The sequence below is a fragment of the Saccoglossus kowalevskii genome, chromosome 22 (assembly GCF_978046115.1).
Source record: "Saccoglossus kowalevskii chromosome 22, keSacKowa6.1, whole genome shotgun sequence".
Taxonomy (NCBI): domain Eukaryota; kingdom Metazoa; phylum Hemichordata; class Enteropneusta; family Harrimaniidae; genus Saccoglossus; species Saccoglossus kowalevskii.
Window position 1 is genome coordinate 21,698,784 of NC_140662.1, and position 23,530 is coordinate 21,722,313.

Sequence of the window (23,530 nt, forward strand, 5' to 3'; positions counted from 1 at the left end):
AATTAATCACGTGTTTTACTAATTGGCGACACGTTTTACTGAGTAGCAGCATGATATTTTACTCGTTATCCACGTGCTTTCTAGTTATATTAGTCACATGTTTCACCAGTAAGCCGAGTCTATCCATAAGTTTCAATATAAATAAAACAAGAACAAGTTGCTAAACTAGTTTCTATGAAAATTACATTTTCAATGCAAAGTCCCGACTATTTAAAATGAAAATTTAAGATGTTTATTAGCGCCAACGTGGAGTGTACACACGACAAATTTCATTCACATCTGACAACGTGCTAGATCAAGAATCGACTTCTACTACAGATTAGCACATATCCAACGTTCATCCCCTGTCAGTGCAATGTTTCAAGGATATGGGAAATGCACCCGTTGCCATGGTAACGAATGTGAATGACAGTTGTTTTTCTCCAACCGTACTCGATAATACAGCGAAATACGTAAAAATCTATGGATTAGTCATTTAATTCTGGCGAAGGTCAAATTACTGACAACAAACCATTCTGATAACTGTATAATTCACTGTATGTAAGTAACCAATACAGACATTAACCCGGTTCCGATAAACTAACCAGAATATGTCGCGCTCCCGCCAGATTTAATTACTCAGTTTTGCTTTACGTATAGAGTGTCTTCAAAGCAGGTCAGACAGGCCAGTATTTCATTGCAACTAAGAAACACTTTAATATCAGCTAGTTGTGCATTTATGTGATGGGTTATAAAACGTGTATCGGTAATGTCTGTTCAGACATACCCGGTGGACATAATCCCGAAACTAACATTGATTTTTTTATAAAAATGTAATATTGATATTTGTGTATACTTATTATTCAATATTTATACGGCGTATATTTCGTGAAAGGATTCGTGTTTTTTATACTATTTTTCCGGTGGACATATTCCCGAAACTAACATTGATTTTCTTTAAAAAATCTGATATTGATATTTGTGTATACTTATCATTCAATATTTATACGGCGTATATTTTGTGAAAGGATTCGTGTTTTCATACTATTTTATATACTTGTGTGTTTTAATGTCATGTTTCATGCCTCGTTGGATAATGGCCTTGACATTTTTATTAAATCAGCAAGAACACAAATGATAAGATTTGCCATCGTTGATGTCGGGATTCTCTCCTGTGTAATATGCCATAAAAACAGTTTTGACATTCATTATAAATTTATAAATATATAACAAAATGTCTATTTTTCCCTTGTGAAATAGATTAGTGTTTCCAGAATGTTTTTTTGTTTTCCTTTATCAAATGTGTGCGAGACTTGCCAGACACTGTCCCAGTGTAATTGCGTAGATTTTTTTTTCATCCAGCACCCAGCCCATAGTTCGCCGTCACCGTGCACCAACCAGTCGCTGTCATCCCGCACTTCACCCATCGTTCGTCACCCCGCACCCTAATCCATCGTTCGTCACCCCCAAACTCAACCCATCGCTCGTCATCCCACACCCTACCCATTGTTAGTCATGTCGCACCCTACCCTTCGCTCATCATTACGCACCCACTCATCGTTCGTCATTACACGCCCCGCCCATCGTTCGTCATCACGCGTCCTACCCATCGTTCGTCATGCCGTACTCCACCAGTTGTTCGTCATCTGACACCCCGCCCATTGTTCGTCATTCCGCACCCATCCATCGCTATCCTCCCACTACCCACCCATCGCCGCGGCTCGTCATCCCGCACCCTACCCATCATTTGTCATCCCATTCCCGTCCATCATTCATCATCACTCCCCCATCGTTCGTCATCCCGTGCTCTACCGATCCTTTGTTATCCCTTGCCCTTTCTATCGTTAGTCTTCCAGCACCCAACCTATCGTTCGTCATGCCGCACCCTACCCATCGTTCGTCATCCCACACCCTACCCATCGTTCGTCATCCCGCACCCTACCCATCGTTTGCCACCCTACCCATCGTTCGTCATCCCGCACCATAATCCGTCATTCGTCATCCCGGCACCCTACCCATCGTTTGGCACCCCATCCATCATTCCGCACCCCACCCATCGTTCGTCATCACACACCCCCAACCATGCACCCCACCTCGTCTTCACGCAAACTACCCATCGTTCGTCATCCCATCCCCATCCATCGTTCGGCATCCCGCCCCCACCCATCATTCGTCATCCCACACATCGTTCGACGATTTACGTTTTATTACAGAAAATTCTGAAGCACATGTGCGCTAGTATTTTCACAATTGCTTCGAACAGTTATTGCCATGTGTACTGCCAACACGTTTTTATTTTACAATAAATCACACCTCATTGTTTTTGGCGAGATTTATTTTCAAAACAAAATCATTTAAACAGGCGCAGGCTACTACCCACTTTACCGTTTTAAATAAGGAGAAATTGTAATAAATGGAATTGTTCATGTAGTACCATGGCCGACTCTGACAGGATGCCTGTCCCCTGAATAACAAAGTATTGAATAAGCTGTGGTACACAGAACATATTTATAACAACACATTCATGCAGTTTTTCCACATAAGTGTAAGAAGAATCCAGCAAACATATCAAAATAATATAAACTCCCAAAAAGGGTGTTTTTATTCAAGATCGCCACGTCATTACGGGAGTCTCGCGGTCGTTATATACTAGTAGTCATTGTTAAGGTAGAATCAGACAAAAACTTGCATACTGTACTGTGGCAAGTGATGACTAATGCTCAGCCGAGACACAGAGTATATGTGATCGGAGTTTATAATCGCCATAGCCAGATATATGCTAGTGTCACGTGCACATGAATGTTCACTGCGCGAGTCGATATGTACGACAACGAGGCTCCCATAAAAACATTGTACAATCTAATCTACTTATACATATTAATTACAATTAAATTCACATAAACGATCTGAAAAATAAGCACGATATAAATTATAGTAAATGACATGTAAATTACGATATTATAAAAATAATGAATAATACAAAAATGTCAAGTCTCCTCACTTATAAGAATTATATGTAATCGTGTAAAGTAAAGTAATGGGTATTCAGACAAACAACTACGTTTAAACTCTCAAAACCACGAGTCACGATTCATGACATCTCTGTAATAAACAAATATCTAAGGTTGTAAAAGCATTTTACAGTTCAGTTCCTCATGCGATTTAAGACCGCTGTAAAATAACAACAGCTTTAAGCTAGGGTGTGGCTATTATATTTGACTTAAGCCATTTTCACTGTAAGTTGGGGAATACCAGGGATTACAATTTTGGGAACATATATCGATCAGTGGGTAAAATTTAATTTTCTCGGGAAGATTTAGGGTGGGTCACGCCTAATTTCTTTCGTGTATTCATTTGTATGCATAGTTTGTATACGGGGCTTCAGTTACACTTTTCCAGAAGAAATAATTGCTCAGCCCTTGAAACTGTCATGTTTGATATTTTGTATGGCAAAAATGTAATAAAATGACGTCAATAGGCACGTTTCCATGGAAACCAATATTCTGTAATCGTATACACTGTGATGCGACAGTAAAATATGCAGGTGGTAAATAGCCTTCCGATATCTTGAAAAACAGTGATACGGCGTCATTATGTTCTGAATATTATTTCCCAAATGACGTGAACCACAGATGTGACGTTTATTACAAATATTCAGGGGATGTTAAATCTAAATGGAATTTACCAAGTTTCTAACTTAAACTCTGAACGATGCAATGATCAATTTACATGCAGATGATTCATAGGCCCCAGGTGAAGGATCACACAATTTGCATATCCCTCACATGATGTTTGAAACAAATCACGTGATTATGAATAGCAAATCGCTGTCATTTTCTACTGTCGTTTAAAAGGCGGTGGTCGTCGCGCTGCGCATGTGCTACATTTGTGTTGATAAACATTGATTTTCCCACAATGCAATACGCTCTTCTAATTTACATTATTGATACTTCCTGTCACCTGAAAGAATGGTTAATTACAGTTTGGAAACGTCTCAGTGTGTAGTCGTTGATCCGCGCAACAGCTAAAGTCGCCGTCTTTGTTTATATGAGACTCATATATCTCGCGCATGCGTAGCGCGACGACTACTGCCCTTTAAGATGATACGACTGGAACGTAAGCACACGTAAAAACAATGTAATCGTGTAAAATTCGGTAAATGGTAAAATATACAAAGAGTATCAGGCTTATGTAAAATCACTAAATATACATTCATCATTTCACGCCCACTGCTTGTTGAAATTACAGAGATATATAGATTAATGGCATAATATGTGCGCATTTGGGCAAAATTTACGTTGCGAAAAATGAAACAAAAGTGCAACTTAACATTTACCGTTCGGCTGTGTACGACAACGTAAACCTGCATAGTTTATTCGCGTTTTCTCCTAAATATATGAAAAGTTCTCTAAATTATGTCAAAGTGACTTAAAATACAGAAGAATATAATACAATATAAACGTACGAAAATGACGCTTCCACAAATAAAGTGAAGTGAAAAAAACTAACTTTAAGTATTTTTATACATGTATAAATTAATAACAAAAGTACGAAAATGTAACAAAATTTCTGATATGCATATTTAGTAACAAAACAGCAACATTTTGTTTTTTTTAACAAAATTATTATAATGTAATATATATTTGATATTGAATACAAATAACGCGTATGTAAAAATGCCATATTTGGGCATAAAGAATTTAATTAATAATATGTACGCAGGCATATACACTTCCTAAAATAGAAAAACACGGTGCGTGTTGCACATATTTGACTTTATTCACGAATGGCCAACAAAATTACGTTTGGAGAATTAGACCTGGGCGGCTCCTTTTTCTAAACCCCTCCCCCTTAATATCTACCTTCAATGCGTCCCCAGTTCCACTGAGGTATCTGTCAAATCACAAATTCAACTAGCATAATGTTTTTTTTAAATATAATTTTCAATTATTTTAACTGTAGCTAATAAGATATTATGTCCTGATTTAGATATATTGAAAATTAACTTTTGAAAAATGTAGTTTTCCTAAAAAATATTACTAGTATATTACGGCACAGTTCAAAGGGGTAAATTAAAGTTGCCAATCAAATCATTAAAAATAGATTGATCAAGGTGGGATTTGTGATGAGTGTGCTATTTTAATTTCATCGTTTTTAAATGCAAGGGTTGTTACTAAAGTTATGCTGAATATTCATGATACAATTTCAATGAATATTGTAATTTATGTATTAGTGTGTGTCTATTATGCAATTATTCGGCCAATGGTTGAACAGCGCAGTAATCGTCTGCTGATTACGTCAGAAACAATTCTGTTGTTTGGTAAAACAAAACGAAACTTATAATTACTAAGTGTTAATACCCTATTCAGTCAATCAATTAAATAATCTGTTATATATTTTATAAATCATTCAAAAGAAAATACCATTAAATATATTTTCGAGTTAATATTTGGCGACGTCAAAAACTGAATGTTTATGTTTGATGGGATGTTTATATTATCTGTCATATCAGTCTTTGTAAAGATATATTTAGACATTTTCAAATCCCGTTTCACCTCCGAGTTATCCCAAAGCGCCTAAGTACACTTGTCATATAGTAAGTCGCACCCGCCCACGATAGAGTGCTTCTGTGACGTAGAAGATCGGTGGAAATGGCGTTTACGGAATCGATATCGTTTTCTTTTTCTTTCTGAGTTTCCCGCCAATAACAACTGCGTGTTTTGAGATATTTTTTCTACTGTGACCAACGGCTACACGTCCACTAACATAATTCTTGATTTGCGGTGATAAATATTTTCATTTGTTTTGTATTTCATAAATGTCCCATGCTGTTTGCCTTTATAATGCCGGTTGTAGAACTGAATGAAATTGAAATTAACTCCCGGTATTCGTATTCTCATGGTGTACTCCGACGAAGATAAGCTTTGGATACGATGCATGTGCGACAGTCAGCAAGATTGGGTGACATGTGCACAATAGAACAAATTAAATAACATCTCACATATTCAAATTCTGTTATAATTGTTATAGAGACGAATCAAATGCCTTTTTCTTATGGGGCTTGATTTCACGTGTTCATATTATACATAAATTAGTTGAGGGTTTCAGTGTCAATGAATTTACGGATGAATTTTGGTATGAGAGAGCACCGGCACGTACGCGTGCGCGTCGAGAACGATCCGAGTCTAGAACGAGCCTACACGAAGATGATAACGTACTATCGAATACCCCACGCACCAAAACCTTTTTCGATCGAGCTAAGAATTTATTTAAAAGCTGTCTGCTTTATTTGCGCATACAGTATCACATTGGAGTGGCCGTTTCTTCTCAGCAACAGGGAAGGTAGCAAGTTTTTAATAAATGTATTTAATTTGTGCAGCCGAACGTGCAATATATTTTTCCCATACAGTACCTGTTCAACATTTAGTCTCACAGCGTGTGCATCCTAGGCACTAATATAGGCGTAATCTTGCAGAACGTATATCATAGCATAGTCCCTCTATGATAGAGGGACCGCGCTCATATAGGTACTCCGTTGAAGTAGCTCGATGACAATGTACCTTTTAAACGTTCTAAACGAGCTCCACGTCACTTTCTTCAAACGAGGCAAACATCCTGTTTTCAAACGCAATCGTTTCTTCTTCTTCATCGTAATCTGCATCTCTTTTCTTGCAAAACCAGTGTGCGAATGAGGCGGCGCCGACTGTCACGATAAAACACGCGGCGAACGCTATCATGCCAACTTCCGTGTCTGACAATCCCGTCCTCTCCATGTGTCGTACTTTTGGTTCGACCCCCGCGGTCGTATGGTTGGCTGTCGGTGAAGGCGGGTTGGTCACCATAGTAACGCGACTGATTGTCGACTGTGCCGGGATGACACTTGTTAATTGTGGACGAGACGTCATCGGACGCATCGTTGGTGGCGTGACAACAAGGCTCACCGTACGGGAGGAGTTTCCCAAAATATTCCAAACAAAACACGTGTAGTTACCGGCATCGGTGACTGCAACTGCATGGACAATCAGAGATAGAGACACCATTGAATATTTACCATCTATCGCACCAGTGCTGATCATTTCCGGGGAAATCACGCTTCCATTAGGGGTATGCCAAACTACGAGCGGTGCTGGTGTCCCATCGGATTCGCATTTTATAGTTTGGTTCGTACCTACAGTCGCCGTAATTGTAGTATTCGTGTCGTTTCTCACTTTGGGCGCCGCACAGACTATTTTTTCGGTCAATTTGTTGAGATTGACATCGATTAATTCAGAAGGCGTTTGACATTTTGGATACGAATCATAGATGTGATTTGTGTACCACTCAGCCAACCAGAAAAGATTACAATCACAATGCCAAGGATTATGATCTAAATTCACGATGGCGTCATTTGGTGCATCTGCGAATACGTTATCGGGCAGACTACTTAAAGCATTAAATGTCAGATCGATGAAGGTTAGATCTGAAAATCCACGAAATGCGTTAGCATCGATAGTCTCCATGTTGTTATTGTTCAAGTACAGTCGCTGAAGCTTGCTACCAGAACCGAAACCGTCTTTAGGAATGTGTGTTATGTTGTTATATCCCAAATACAGCTGGGTCAAGTTATCAAAATTCGATAGAATGTCCCCTGGAATATTTTCCAGTTGATTTTCATTCAAGTTCAAAATGTTTAAACCTCTCAATTCACTGTACACGTCAACATCAAGTTGCACAATCTTGTTCGACTGTATATCCAAGCGCTTGAGCTGACGCAACATTCTAACGCTTGAGGGCGTACTTGACAATTCATTTGAGGACAGATCAAGTGACCTCAGCGTATCAGCGATTCCGTCAAATATATGATCAGTTAAGTTTTTGACAGCTACTACATTTTTAAGGCTTAAATCTTCCAGGTGGCTGAAGTTGTAAAATTGCCCGTTCTCCAGGGACAAAATCGGATTACCGTCCAAAAAGAGAGATTTAAGAGGAGTCGAAACAAAAAGCTCAGATGAAGGCATCTCCGTGAATAAATTGCTAGACACTTTAAGCGACTTAAGCGATTGTAGTCCGTCGAGGGACCCCTTTGGAAACTGTGTCAATTGGTTGTCACATAGATCTAGCATTCGGAGGTTTATCAGACCCGAGAACGTCCCGTTGCTTATAGTTGTCAGGCCGCAATTGCCAAGTGTCAATTCCTCAAGACTTATAAGATCAACGAAAACATTGTACTCAGATAAAAACAAACCATTGTTGTTGTTGTTTACGATCACCAGCTTCACTAAGCTGAGTAATCCGGTGAACGTGTCGCCGTCAACAAGCATCGTGGTGTTGTCCAATTTAAGAGAAGTCAAAGAGGTGAAATTAGAAAACGTACCATTCACTAAACTCGTGTTCCCTACCAGCGTCAGTGATTCCGTTTCTTTTGGTATATCCGTCGAGACAGAGATCGGCCCAGCGTTGGTGCAAACCACTGTAGTTTCATCGCACGTACACGACGGATGACAACCGACAACCTGTGTGAGCCACAAAGCCAGCGAAAATAACACCAAGAAAACGTATTTGGCGTACATGTTCATCTTGCCCTCGTCATGTATACCCAGGATGCTTGCGGAACCAACTAAGACGGTTGTGAGTCAACAAAATTTCCGATTTTGACGACGTTTACAATATGGCTTCCCGTTTAGTCTGTTAAGTATGACAACACAACGTCTCACCTGAATGCGCTTTCACTTCAGAATAATGCAAAGCTAGTCGGCAAAAATAACTTCAACACCAGTAAGCCAACAATCATATGAGCCACCAACAAAATTCAAATTTTTCATATCACATGACATTGCCTGCTAAATATGCTTATGTGATTGGTTATTATAAATATAGCTATTAAATTAGTTATATTTAAATTTCAGTGTATTTTTGTGGCTTTTAATCAAACATTTTAACGAGTTTAGTGTTCACATTCTTGAGAATGCTGCTTTTATTGCCCAACAGCTACCACGGCATACTATGTACCTGCCGTAAAAATCACGTGATCAAAGACCTTCAACAATGGTGACTCTTTTATCATATTGAACGACCGCATGACCTCGCTTGTAGAATAAGGAGACACGTTTTCAAAAGTCGGCGGTTCATATATTGAATATCAGATATTTTCTGTTTGCGTCGCTCAAAAATCCGAAAAAACGTCGTCTTGTCTGTGCGACCATAAACATAAGCCGTATAACGCATCAGCGCACGAAATGGTGTGCTGCCACAGGGTAGCAATTTAATATGACTCAAATGTAATAAACCGTGAAAAACAGAACACGGTCACGCAGTAATCAAGACACGATAACGTAAATTATTAAAATAGTTTAATTATTTAGTTCATCCATTTCAGACAAGTCAGTTCAATTCCTGTTATAAGACTGCGACAGAAAACAAAAAAAAATAGAAATAAAAAAATCTAATTTTTGTAGTAGCTATTCCGAATATGCGCGTCTATCGTCAACATTTTCTGCGGGCGTTTTCAGAATTCAATATAAATACAGAAACTAACTCATTGTCAAAACAGATTCAGACTGATTGCTTGAGCAGCGTCCTCGGCAGACGACATGCATTTTGAAAGCTACTATGCCCCGGAGAGTCAAATGCAAATACGGATTGGTGCCATGGGCTGCAGTTCTTTTTTTTAAATATCTTCTGAGAGCACATTGATTAACCTACCGTTGCTATGGCAATGTATTTTTTCCGCGTTGCCGGAAACGTTTCTTAGTGTATGTCACAAGTCCTGATATGTAGCGAAACGTAAATCATTTCACCGACATAGTTTTCCCGCCAAAATGTCATATGCACATTTCCAGAAAAAGTCGCACGATGATAAAATACGCATATTTTGGCATGGCTCACAGATGTTGGTCGAGTATTTTAAAATTTCGACATCAACATTCAAAGAAATTAACTAAGCATAACGTAAATATCTTAATCACACTGCTTACTGTCGTGACGTTACTACGCACGCGTACATGATTGGATGACGTATTCGTTCTCTGATTCTGTGCTGATTCGTTCAATAAATTCGTCGATTACTATTTTTAATAAGTTATTACGACAATACACACAGGTATATGCAAATCCCCTTCCCCTTCACCTCTGTCCCGCAAGAAAACGAAACATCTGTATACGAAACAGATGGTTGCCTGGCTCTATTGGGATCGACTATATCACAGTTACAGAAGCGATACATTTGATTATTCACGGTCCGTAGCGCTGTATGCGTCAGAGGTCTTACATGACGAGATGTTGTTCTCATTGTTAATAACCGAGCGATTTCAAATACAAAGAAACTTATATAACTACAACGAACTAGTCGTATAACAATATTAATATATATGTATATGTAAAATTAATAAAAAAAACATTACATTGCTAATTATATCAGACTCTATAAGCTATGTGTTTTGGTGAATATACATGCGTACTAAATATAGATGTGTTAATCTTTGAATAGACGTACCGGCTCACGACTACAATAAATATAGGTGCACCTTACTGCCATTTACGCCGTGTGTCAGAACGTGGAGCTGACTTCTTTGCTGTACAGTTTTTTTTTTAAATCTATTCAGTCGCCCAACTTAAGGGGTCAGGAACTGCGTTTATTAAAATTCTGTTTGTATTTTTTTAAATTTAATAGTAAGCCAAAATGGAATTCGTGGTACCAAATGCGAACCAGAGTAAAGGTCGGGCAATATAAATCGGCTAAAACAAATAATCTAAGGTTATGTTTAAGATTTAACATCATCAGTTACAGTTATACTGGTGCATGTATACCTTCAGATACACATACTTGGCAAAGGGCCCTAATAACCTAAATACGCACATTATGGAGTTGCCATGGTGATATGCTCAGTATCCAACCGAGTGTGCGGCATATTATACACCTGTCTCACCTGTGAATGCGTCTGTCTAATTGAATATATATTCACAGATTCCATATAAATCAGTACTGTGGTTGTTCGACTATAAAAAAGATATGTTATATTCAGCGACTACACAATCAAACACGGTCGTCTCTTTGAATAACATAGATTTCATTAATGCTGTTGTGCATTTCATTTCAGCCTCTTAAGTACACGTACTTATTTAAGAGAGGACGGAGACAAAAATAACACATATGTGAAAATTACAAACACATACAGTAAAATACACACATTCAAAATGCACAAATTCATACAATAAAATGCATTGATAAAAATACTAAGATTGAAAAATGTATAAGATGTAATACACTTTGAAAAATATATGACTAAATAAGAAACAGAATTTTGATAACTTGTGGTTAAACACTGGATGTCTTGAGCACTCTTCAAGTTGAATAGGAAGCTTACGAGTTCACGATTCAAGTACGCTCCGGTATACTTGAAAACTATACTGCATATATTTTGTGTTAGGTTTGACAGAACACATATTACGAGAGATCCTTGTATTATAATTGTGAGTATGATTACTGGTTACAAAAATTGATGTTATAGTCTATGCATGGCTGTCCACGTGATACTTGCTTGATGTAATTGCATTTTATTTGGGAAATGAGAAACAAATTCAGTTGGTTGAACATTGCATTTGTTGGCGTTCCCTGCTTGTCGCCAAGAATAATGTGTACTGCCCGGGTTATGTGTCGAGTTTTAATGTTTCCGAGTTGTTTATTAACAAGATTAGAGCGTGTTAAAGCTATTGTATATATTCAAGAAACGTAGTTTATGTTTTTTCTCATTGCAATGTATTCCGATTTTTGACTAGACCTTCGGTACACAGGCGGTCACCATGATAGCCCCAATGCAACGACTCGTCCGTTATGACACCCGGATATTTCCCGCTGTCCAACCGTAATCTACACAAACTGTTACGCCACCGTGACTGAAGTGTGTCGTCCGTCCATGGGATAAAAATTGTTGTAGAATAGTATCTATAGATTCCGTTAATTCCTCCCTAAACACGGCGGCCATTTATAAAAATGACGTAATACCGCCAACAAATCCGATAGAGTGGGACGTGCATCACGTTTAACCGCGGATTGGATGGGATTTTTCTCTGCTATTACCTTGTTGGCCACAGTGACGGCATGAGGTCTAGGTGATTTTATTCACCTGTCTAAGGCCAAACGATTTTATGTTATTTTTAGCTTCTCCGATATGTCTGGAGCTGAGATCAGAAAGGCTTTATGTGCAGCAGCCTTTTTAAGAGACGTTTAATTAATTACATTAATATTCATTTTGGGTCAATTTTATACTAGACATTCATTATGTAATTCAAGGGTATTAGCTTGCATAGAGATGCCAGGTCATGGTATAGTATCATAAATGTTAAGATTAAAGCGCGGTGGTCGTCGCGCAGCGCGTGTCCGAATTTCATGTAAATAAACAATGTATTTTACACGCGTTGTATACGTCGCTATGAGTCCCATATCGAACAGGACGCGGCACGACGACTGTCACCCTTTAATTCATATATGTTATGAAAATGTGTTTTCAGATTTTCCTAGTGAACTTTAAGGTAACCACGTGGTCGGGTAAGATCATATCATAAATTCCCCTTTCTTCGAATATATGAGTCTTTGGCCCACTTGACCTCAAGGGCTAAATGAGGAAAAACTAATGCACATTTTTCATAACATAAATACATTAGTTTTAACATTCGTGCTAGTTTTTTATCATGATCAGGCAGTTCTATAAATTACATAAACAAATCATCCCAGTTATAAAATGGTTCATATTGAATAAAAATATCGGCTACTAAAAATGTTTGTCCAGGCTTCAGCACATGAGACGTGCTGATATCAACTCGAGACATATCAGGAAAGCTAAAAAAAAAAAGCATCAAATCTTTGGACCTCAGACGGTTAAATAAAACTAGCTCTTGTTCTCCCACATAAACCACATTAAACCATCTGTTTAAAATTTGCATTTCCATCGAAAGTTTTCATTTCGTACACGGCAAACAAAATTCTCAGTCCCTCAAATAGAACATTTTTAAATATTTACAAAATATGCAATCTTAAATCTGCTGTTATTGGTAACATCTCACAGTGAAAGTAGAGCCTAATTAGGTAAACGGAGCATGATATAACCACTCGATCCGAAAGGGCAAATAATTATAGTACTCTTAAGCATGTTTACTATTTCTTTTGGTTTTAATGACTTTTGTCAACCGGTCTTTCATACATGTTGATAAGTTGGTTATATATACTATATTTATTTATAAGTCTAAAATTCTACTGATTCATGCCATGATATATTGTCAGTTAAAGCACAATACACACCTCTACTTATGTGATGGCTGTCTGACTCTTCCCAGCAAAACAATATGCTTTTCGTTTTGAGAAACACCATATGTGTCAATCGCAGATGTTCAAAAGTCATGTGATTGATGTATTCGATTTACTGTATTGATGATGTTATAAATGCTAACGGCCATGTGATCGACTCGTACTGTGAAACTTCTTTCTCAGAACGTTGATCTCTTTTTATCTGTTCGTACAATAATGATTAGCTACGCTTTTCCACGAACTGTCACACTGAGTTTCTGCCGGGAGTGAGGAATACAGTTGTCGGTTTAAAGCGCGGTGGTCGTCGCGCAGCGCGTGTTCGAATTTCATGTAAATAAACAATGTATTTTACACGCGTTGTATACGTCGCTACGAGTCCCATATCGAACAGGGGGCGGCACGACGACTGCCGCCCCTTAAGTTGTCGTGGTTTATACACCATACAGTGTATTGTGCCTTTATAGAATTAGTGAGATTCAGTATCACCTGATATGCACGTCCGAGTACGTCGTCACAGATTTCTTTGTTCACCCTCGTTCGTAGCTATTTGTACTTTATATGTATTTATACACTTGTCGGGTAAATGTTAGATTTGAAACACCGCAAAATTCAGAAATAATGGAAGTTGATCATTTCAAATGCGGATATGCATTACACTTTCTGATGTAATCGAACAGCGGATACACAGAATATATTATTGTTCAAAATACTTAGTTCTAGCACACTCTCGATTTGTATATTCAAGGTAAAGTAAGTTACTAAATAAACGCGTTTAGATTTATATATTACATGGTTTTAATATTCATAGTCGACTAATATATTCTATGAAAAATAGAATCACGGGAGTATTTTTAAAAGCATCATAAGTAATTTATAGTAACCCTTTATCTAATATTTTAGGGTTTTGTAGGGCTTTGTTTAAATCGCTCTATTGATACTACTAGAGTAATATTTGTTTATCATTAGTTATGTAATGGATTTTTTTACCTGAATGATAATTTTGCATATTTTCAAAATTGGCGATCGATCGCAAAACATGCATATGTAGTATATTACTGAGATGCGTCATGTAAACAGCTCTCGGAGACACATTGAAACCGATCAATATCGCAACCATTGATTCATAAAAAAAAAATCCGTGCGTAGCGCTTTTCTGGATCATTCAAGTGGACTATAGTTCACGTTCAAAGAGTCGACATTTCATTTTAGAAGAGCTTTGCCCAAACATGCAAAAGACTAAAAGACAACAATGCATTGCTTCATACAAATATAGTGCATTGATATGAATATTAATTATATCACCGCGTTATACAGCAAGCATTGTCTTATTCGTCGAATATAAATGTAGGTGTTTTATATCAACAAAGTGGGCGCTATTTAAAATACTCGGAATACGTCCCTGTTGATTCTGTTCTAAACATTTTGGATTTCGGCACTCCCATGGTGTATTCTTGGAAAGAAAATAATATGTATAATAATACGGTTATTACGAGGATACTTCAAAGTATGCACTCAGACAGTACAAAGTGGGCGCTACTCAAAATACTCGTAACAGGTATACGTCCCTGTTAATAAAACATTTTTTTTTATACATCTGCCACCGTAACGTCATAAGTTACAGCGTGCCGTAATTTTGCGATATTTTACGGGGTATTTTCATCCTACCATATAAGGAAATGCGAATTCCAAATATGGAATGATTACGCGCGTATGCGTCCTCTAATAATAAAAACAAACACGGCTGCCATCAGAGTTTGACCGGATTCAACTCAAAGAAGTTCGCTGATTCTGTTCTAAAAATTTTGGATTTCGGCATTCCCATGGTGTATCCTTGGAAGAAAAAGATGTATAATAATAAGACTATTACGAGAATACCTCAAAGTATGCACTCAGACAGTATGCCGCGCATCGACCTCCGCTGCGCGTCAGTCGATACTACTTCGTGCATACTTTGAGGTATTCTCGTAACAACTTATAGTATTAGCAACGTGGTCACAATAGCTCGCGAACTAGTGCTAATAATAAAGCAACAATCGTTATCAGACAGTCACATGCTGGTTTGCATAAATGTGAACATGCGACGTCACCGAACAACGGCCTATGGCGCTTCTGCGTTCAATACCGGCGATAACATGTATCATCATACATCTGTCATTTTCCCTAATAATATTTATCTTTTTTTTCAGCTTTAGGCTTTGCTTCACAAAGATGAATAATAGGCTGATAGTGCTTCTGCGTTTGAAGTAAACAACTGAAAGTTTTTGAATGTGACGTAAATGACCTGATTATTCTGAACCAACTAAAGCACCACGAACGTCGTCTTAATACTTGGTCTCTTGTTACAAACTTAATCAAGCCTGTAGCATATATAACAATAATGTAAACTCAGCTATAAATTCAACCATCACTTTACTTGGCGTCGCGAGCATCGTAACTTGGGAATTTGATACAATGTATTAAATTGTTTACCCTTTTTAAAAGGGTTTAATATTTTAAATGTTTTCACAGCATATTAAATTGCAAAAAGATTAATGGGTGCATTTATGATGTATTATTACATTTACTCCGAGTAGATCAACGCACTGCAATCTTTTTTTCAACTAGGAGTCTTCTTTAGAAAAATGACAAGTAATAATATGCTGGGAAATAGATTTCTTCTTTTTCCAACAAGTTCATGGAAGTTCAAGTTCAAGTTCACGGTTCTGCTGATATCGCAGCGACTTGATATGACAACCTTGACAAACAACGCGACTTCGTCAATGATAGGGCGGGTGATATGATGAGTATGGTAAATATAGGAAACTTCACATCAAAGAGGATGATCGCAGAGACCGCCAATATCTTCTAGATTTCAGGGAACAGCCAAGTAAGAGGATGTCAGTTTCCAGACAGGATGGGAGGAGTGATTAGAAGGGGAAAATTTATAATACCAAACAAATACCCAAACATCTCCAATGCCCTTCTCGTTTTAAAAGGGAACGTTATACATATGGTGATGTGGGTCATTTCAAGCAGTATAATCCCAATTTAGTTTCCTTTATTTAAACAAACAGGGGTCAGTGAATAAGGTTTTTCAAACATTCACTAACTTAAGTTAGAACCCAACATGTCTGATAAAGGATTGTGTGAAAAATCAGAAAACAAAGAAATGTGTATATTTACAGTCTGAGCACAGAACTCATGTACCCCATTCCCAAATAAGTGCACGGACACTTAACTCAAGCAGCAGCGGGCACACTTTCTGAAGTAACCATAATTTCCCTATTAATCATGTATTGATTGTGCAGACAACAGGCAAATACAATGAAGAATGCAACTCGAACAAATGTGTTCGCAGTTCACCCTTGTTAAGAACTAGTAGAAATTAGATGCAATCCCCTGAGTTATCAAGGCCATGGTTACATATGAAAATCCTTGCAAACCAAACAAAGGATAACCAATACCAATTGACTTGGTTTATATTATATTATTATATTCTACTGTATGTGATTTTCGAATTTATGTACTCAGAGCTTTATTCAGTTCGATTTGATATATTGTATTGTTGTTTTATTTGAAATTGTTATCATATTTGTATCATTGACGTCGTTGCTAGTCATGTAATATTATATGTTATAATATTCTTGAGAGGGGAGGCATGTCGCATACGACTTATTTACCACTTCCGTGTCACTGAGAATGTTCTAGAACCGTACTGTGTCTGGGTGGAATATTCTATATTTTTTAAGAAAATGGTTGAATAGGTAATAGAACACTGTAGGAGGCAATATAAGGTAATGGAACATTCTAGAAATTTGTAGTAAGTTCCAGACTCATTATGTATGCTGATGTAATGGTCTGTTTATAGACAGTGGGGGGTATATATAGGGGAGTTGTTCAGCACTGAGCTCAGATCGGAGATCTCGTTGAATTGTATTGGAGTTTAAGTATCTAGTTATTGGAGTAGTGGAGCTTTATCGCGTTATTGTACTTGATGTTTGCAGAGTATAATAATACCAGTACCAGTTGAAACCTCATCTGTTGGCTCCGTGTTTGTATGTTATCATCGCCGCCAGGGAAGTCTTTCTGTTACTGTTGCCATTTTGGTATTTGAACCATCACACCTGTACTATACCAATTACGGTAATATTACGTTGCGTGTGACAATGGGTATCCCACGATGAAGTGAAATCAATTGGGGTTAACCATCGAAATGGGGACGCCTTTACCCATTCTCATGGGTGGCTTGCTACGGACTGACTAGACCAGGTTCACCCATTATTGTGGGTAATCTGTGACCAACTTCCGAATTTCTCTTGTGTGAAATTGCTACTGGCTGACTTAATGTGGTCTACGAGGCAATGACCACATTACGTTAACCAATCTGTATGGTTAAGTGTAACTGACCGACCGACCAACCGACAGGTTAACCAGCCAACCAAACGACTGACTGCCTAACTGCAACGAGATATCATGATGGATGTGAGGTTGTTGCGTTAGTTAGTCCAGTCGTATACATTCCATCTGATTTACTGAACATAAGTTGTATCGACATAACACAATACACCTGAGCGATACCAGACCTTAAATCACTCATGCTGAAGAAGATGGCAGCCGAAGGCTCCCAACTGCCGCCAAAGTTACGATCCTTCAACATCCGGGAACTGATGGAATTCCGACCAGATGATTCTGAACCAAGTAAAGCACCAACAATTTTGTCTTAGGAAAAATCAACCAAGACTCTTGCTACAGACTCATTCAAATTATAGCATACAACTGTAACGTCACCAAGTTGGACTCAGCTATCGCTTTAGTTCTCACATTCGATCGCGCTCACAATTTTTTCGCACCAGCATGCGTTAGATTTCAGCTCAAATTATTTCCCGTGTTCGAAGGCCAGTTTTATGAACGATATTTTGAAAAGGCCAGCCGCACAACATATCTGCGACATTCTGTACAGTCAAGATCGATGCATCTAGCTAAAAAAATCGGCAACATCATGCACCGGTACCTAGCTGAAACCAAATATGGTAAAACCAAGGGCGAATGCGTTAGATCGGTGATACATTCTGCTTTGAAAGATTTGTGAAAGAATGTACCAGTTACATGCCCTGGTTTCCACGGGTAAATAGATATTAGTCGGAATGGGTACTGGGCCATTATATCTTATTTGATATCTCAACCGATTTGACACGTATTGAATAAATAGAGAAAGCCCTTTCACTGGCTGCGTTCATGAGAGTTGTGAGAAATATGTAACAGCGCCTCCACCGACGAAGTACAATTGCGCTTCCCCTTCACGATTTCATGCCCGTTTATGTTCCACTGTAAAGACTTCTCGTATGTGAACATTGTATCTGGTATTCGTAGAGGGCGGCCGAACACCAAATAACCAAATCTTGTTTTATAAAGAGCTGTTTGGAATGACATCTGGTCATTTATAATCCATTTAGGACTCGAGTAAATTTTTATGATTTTTTGCTTCATTTTCTGAAAACGATTCTGCTACATTTTTTTTATAAATCAGTCAAGTTTTATTCATTATTTTATCCTAATATTTTAGTCCAGATTATTATACTACTTTTTATTTTGTTATAGGAGTGGTTTGAGTATTATTCCTTCTACATTGAAAAATCCTATTTTATTTATAAATATGTGTATTTGTTTTGAATATTGTTATTGTACTTGTATAGACATCTAGTTTATTTACTATTTCAGTATATCTTGTCTCCCAGGCACAACTTTTGTATATTTTATATGTACATTTATTTGTGTGTTTTACATATATTTTTCTGATTTCTTCAAATAGGTTTTTCTTGTTTTTCCTTTGTTTTGTTTTGTTTACCTGTAGAATCCTGTGATACATGTGATGTGTATTTTTCTGCCATACAATTGCTCAAAATCTGAGTTATTCGGGAAGATGGTTGTTAACAATGCATATTATTGTGCGTAGGCCATTACCTACGACATTGGACAAAAAGTTGTTGGTCACATGACGAACACCTATTGGTCAGATGGTAATCCCACATTAGAACGTTTTCAAAAAGCATGTTGTCATGTCTTGTATGCGCGAGACGTGCGTCATTCTCTTGCATCAGTTCCAAGCAACAGCACAAACTCAACTTTGAAGAAGTCCTCTTAATAACCAAATATGTATGTGTTGCACGTGTAGGAATAGTCGTATTGCACTGTTCAAGGTAATCTCAACTTCTAGTCTAAAGTACAGTTAATGTTTCCAGGGAGTTTTCTGCCTCTGTTTTTACCGGTGAAAATCTCCGGACGTCCGGATTAGCAGTGAATCTCTTGATCATCTAGGGTTTGCCGAATTAGGTTGACTCAGAACATTAAAATTAGCGATTGTTAAAAATGTTATGATTTGTGGCAATATATCGAGTACAACAAAATCTTGAATACGCATAACTGAACTATTCATATTTTGCAATGGAATCGAATCGCCCGAAAGTGTTGTCACAGAACGTTCGAAAGCAAACAAGATGCCATTCCACCGACTCGATGAGTGTTTTCTAGAAAGTGAACTACACTCCCAATGTTGAGGAAGAAATGAGCTCATTTCTGGATTCAGAGTTGTGTTAAATAACACGGGCTCAAACGATATCGCGTGGTGTGGAAAAATACCCACAAATATTGAGGAGCTAAAATAATAGAACACTGCGGATAACCCAGTTGCTCATATTGATGATAAAGTTTGTGTACTAATGAAATCATGTTCGCGTGATGGTTGCGGGGGGGGGGGGGTCGAGACATGTAAAACATATGCGCGAATGATTTACGTTTCGTATCCACTAAGAGACTATACGCATGGAGCCGGGAACAGCCACTGGTGGCGCTGTATACAATCGAGATTTATTTCGGCTTGCCGTAGCTCATTTAGATTGTATTGTAAAACGAGAAAACAGTTCTTAAATTTGGTGACCAATTTAGTATAATTGAAAGCGTTTACAGTCTTCAAATAACCACAATAGACAGAGTGAGGGGCAATACCGAATATACGTTTCATACTAAATGCTTTCTATTAATAATTTCACTTTCAAATAATATTCATGAGATATGTCTACGTCATAACATCGTTAAAGGTTATTTGCAAATTGTGTACGCAGTGCGCATGCCTCTGGCCCTTTTCCCTGTATTCCACAACGCATGCGTCATCACAGTAAGGTCAATTGAAATTTAAGTTACATGCATCGTCACGTTCAGCAGCGTCAATGAGGTTTCACCACATTGATGGTGCTGAACGTTGCCTTCGTATTCGGAGCCAACACATAACCGACGCTACCAGATATATACAACAGCTAACAAGCCAGCGACTGCTGAGGATTTGTACACACTCCCACCGTGTCATACTCTGTAATATGCAATGACAATTCTGGTTTCCCAATAACTGTTTTTTGGAATTGTCGGGACTATGATCATGTCATACGGAATATAAGCACGGAAATATATATTTGCCAATTACCAAAGATAGCCATGGTACAATAATAATGCTCCCTCAAAAACAAAAACTTGTTAGTTACAACATATAACGCAAATCGGTGGCATATTTACATATTGCCATGTTCTTTGGTAATTATATAAATGGTCGCTGCTATTAACTTGTAGATTTGCTTCAATGAAGAGAAGCAACTGTTGAATATTGTGAGTATTTATAGACGAGATAGGGGACAGAATCAGTGCAACTCAAATTCATGTGTTAGACCACCATTTCGACACTGTCTGTTTTTCACTAAAACCACGCAGAAATTGTTTAAAGTTGTTCGTGATAATTGCCGATCGGTTCATAGTACGAATCGGACTCGCACCTTGTCGGGGCACAGGTCAACATGTGTGTTTGTTAGCTAGTTAAATGCATAAGAATATGTATCAATACATTTCTACATTTAGATAGATTTATCTAGTGTTATCTTTATAAACAGTTTAGATTATTCTAGTTTATTCATATTTCCCTATTAACTGAAGAAATGACCCTATTATTTTACTGTCATATCGTTTACATGTTTTCTTATATTAAGAGTTACCCCCTATGAGCAATGGAATCGACCTCAAACATGCTAATTATTATGCAGTGTTACCCATGATTCCTACTCTCGATGGATATGGCGGTCATCAATGGAGTCCACATTTGAATTTAGTTCATAGTTTTTCAAGTTATTCACCTATTTGCCCCTCATCAAGGGCACTCACAGTTTAATACTGAAGTTTGTACTACTGCTGTAATTACTGATTGAAATGTTCAGCGACTTTCTTTTGAACTCGATCACTTGAGTCTGCTGTATGTTCTGTGGAGATTTAATAAACGTGGCGATTTATTCGAACCGAATTCCCACAGCCACACACCTCGAACGACCTTTCAGCTGGTTATGTTTGCCATAGAGGGCGCTTCACCCGGAAGTGTTCGAAGTTGAATGTATCAATTTCTGCACTAAGATTTCCAAGTACTACTGACTGTCTCGCTCTTGTCGGTTGTCTTGCTCACGTTGACACACTTCTCAGAGCAATGATGTATACGAACCGAATGCGTTTATCGGTACCAGACGACGAAATAGTCAATCTAAACGTTGGTGGAAAGTTGTACAGCACGACCAGATCGACTCTGACGAGATATCCGGACACGATGCTTGGTGCGATGTTCAGCGGTCGAATGCCGAGTCTAAAAGACGCTCAAGGAAACTATTTTATCGATCGTAATGGCGATATGTTCAAATACATCCTGGAATTTCTACGCAATGGATCGATTATTCTGCCAGAAGATTTTAAAGAATTTACCGCTCTCTCCGTGGAAGCTGATTTTTATCAGGTTGCCGAGCTCACAGAATGCATGGCTGAAATGATGGAAAAGCATTCTGATGAAAATTCGTCATTGGTTGAAGAATTTATTGAGGTTGAGTTACAGCATGAGAGCAGCCCGTCTCTAACTATTTATGCATGCGACGATATCTTGAAATCTCTACCTTCTATCCGCCATATTTATGAGCAAGAACAGCATGTGTTTAACATCATTGATTGGCAATCAAGTGGATTTACATGCTCTTCTGATTATCTGTCCCAAAACACCAACGAAATGCCAGTCAATCATCTTGACATTTTCAAAGACCTGAGTCGGATTGGTTTTCGTCTCGTCGGTACCATGGCACATGGATCAAAAGAACTAAAACAAAGAACGTGGACTTTCAGTCGATCTTTCAACGGGTAATTATGTTAATGATGTTCTAATTGACAATCATCTAAGCCAATCACAACGTCTCTTCAACTGACCTCTGACCGAGAAGACGTCGGCTGATTGAAGCAGCCGATTTTTTTTTTAATTCTACGACTAGTACGAGTTACTTTTTTACACATTGTGATGGATTAGAAACGATGACTACGTCAAACTCGAATTTCAACGTGTGCCATGTTGGGTCTGCAGTGTGACCTTGACCATGTTGACCTCATTATGCCCGTATTTCCGCGCCCACCTCATTATAATATGTGCATCATGAATATTTAATAACAATGAATTTCCTGCAGAATAAACCAGTCGGGGTGATTTCTCGCTAACACCTCCATTTGACTGTGCCAGTCTAGTGACAAGTGTGCGTTTGATGTTTAATTAGAGGGGCGTATCTGACGTGTATGTTAAAGCGGGAGGGTCGTCACTTGCGCACGCACGGGAATTGAGTCCCAATCGACGATAACAACACACGCTAAAAACGCAAAGGCTCGTAGGTAGGCGCTTGTTTGTAAACAATGACACGATATGGCCACCTGACGCATGCACAGGTGACGACTCCCCCGCTTTAAACAATTGTAGATAGATAGATAGATAGATAGATAGATAGATAGATAGATATTTTATTTGACACAAAATTTAGCATGAATGAAAAAAAAACATACAATAAATCAATGGTCAAGAAAAACACAAACAAAACAATAGACTAAACTAAAGCTTAGAAATAATTGTATGTATTAGTAATTCACAATTATACCCAGGAAGTTGACATTTCACCGGTAATGGCGCTATCTTCAGTTGAAAATACAATTGTTTTGACGTTTCATTAATCTTAATTTCATAACTCTTTACTTTTAAAGAACTGAAGCTGAGCACTATTTTCATAAACCGTTCTTCTCTGCAATTTTGTTTTACGTTCCAATGTAACGTTCAATTCAGTGACGTTTATACTAATCATTTTTTGGGAGGATTTCGATAAGCCCACTAACTGAGATTTTTCTTTTATGCAAAGTATCGATGTTTCACTCACATAAATTTGATGTCTTCTTTGTTTATGTATCTGATTACTG

General features: G+C 38.0%; 2 protein-coding genes across 2 annotated transcripts; one reads left to right on the plus strand and one right to left on the minus strand.

The window, feature by feature from the left end:
- Positions 1 to 2,553: 2,553 nt before the first annotated feature.
- Positions 2,554 to 8,677, minus strand: LOC102801696 (uncharacterized). The gene has a single exon (XM_006824172.3). The coding sequence runs from the start codon at positions 8,532 to 8,534 to the stop codon at positions 6,552 to 6,554; it is 1,983 nt and encodes a 660-aa protein (XP_006824235.1). The 5' UTR covers positions 8,535 to 8,677; the 3' UTR covers positions 2,554 to 6,551.
- Positions 8,678 to 21,729: 13,052 nt separating this feature from the next.
- LOC100372156 (BTB/POZ domain-containing protein KCTD6-like) lies at positions 21,730 to 22,789 on the plus strand. The gene has a single exon (XM_002733081.4). The coding sequence runs from the start codon at positions 21,750 to 21,752 to the stop codon at positions 22,443 to 22,445; it is 696 nt and encodes a 231-aa protein (XP_002733127.4). The 5' UTR covers positions 21,730 to 21,749; the 3' UTR covers positions 22,446 to 22,789.
- Positions 22,790 to 23,530: the final 741 nt, after the last annotated feature.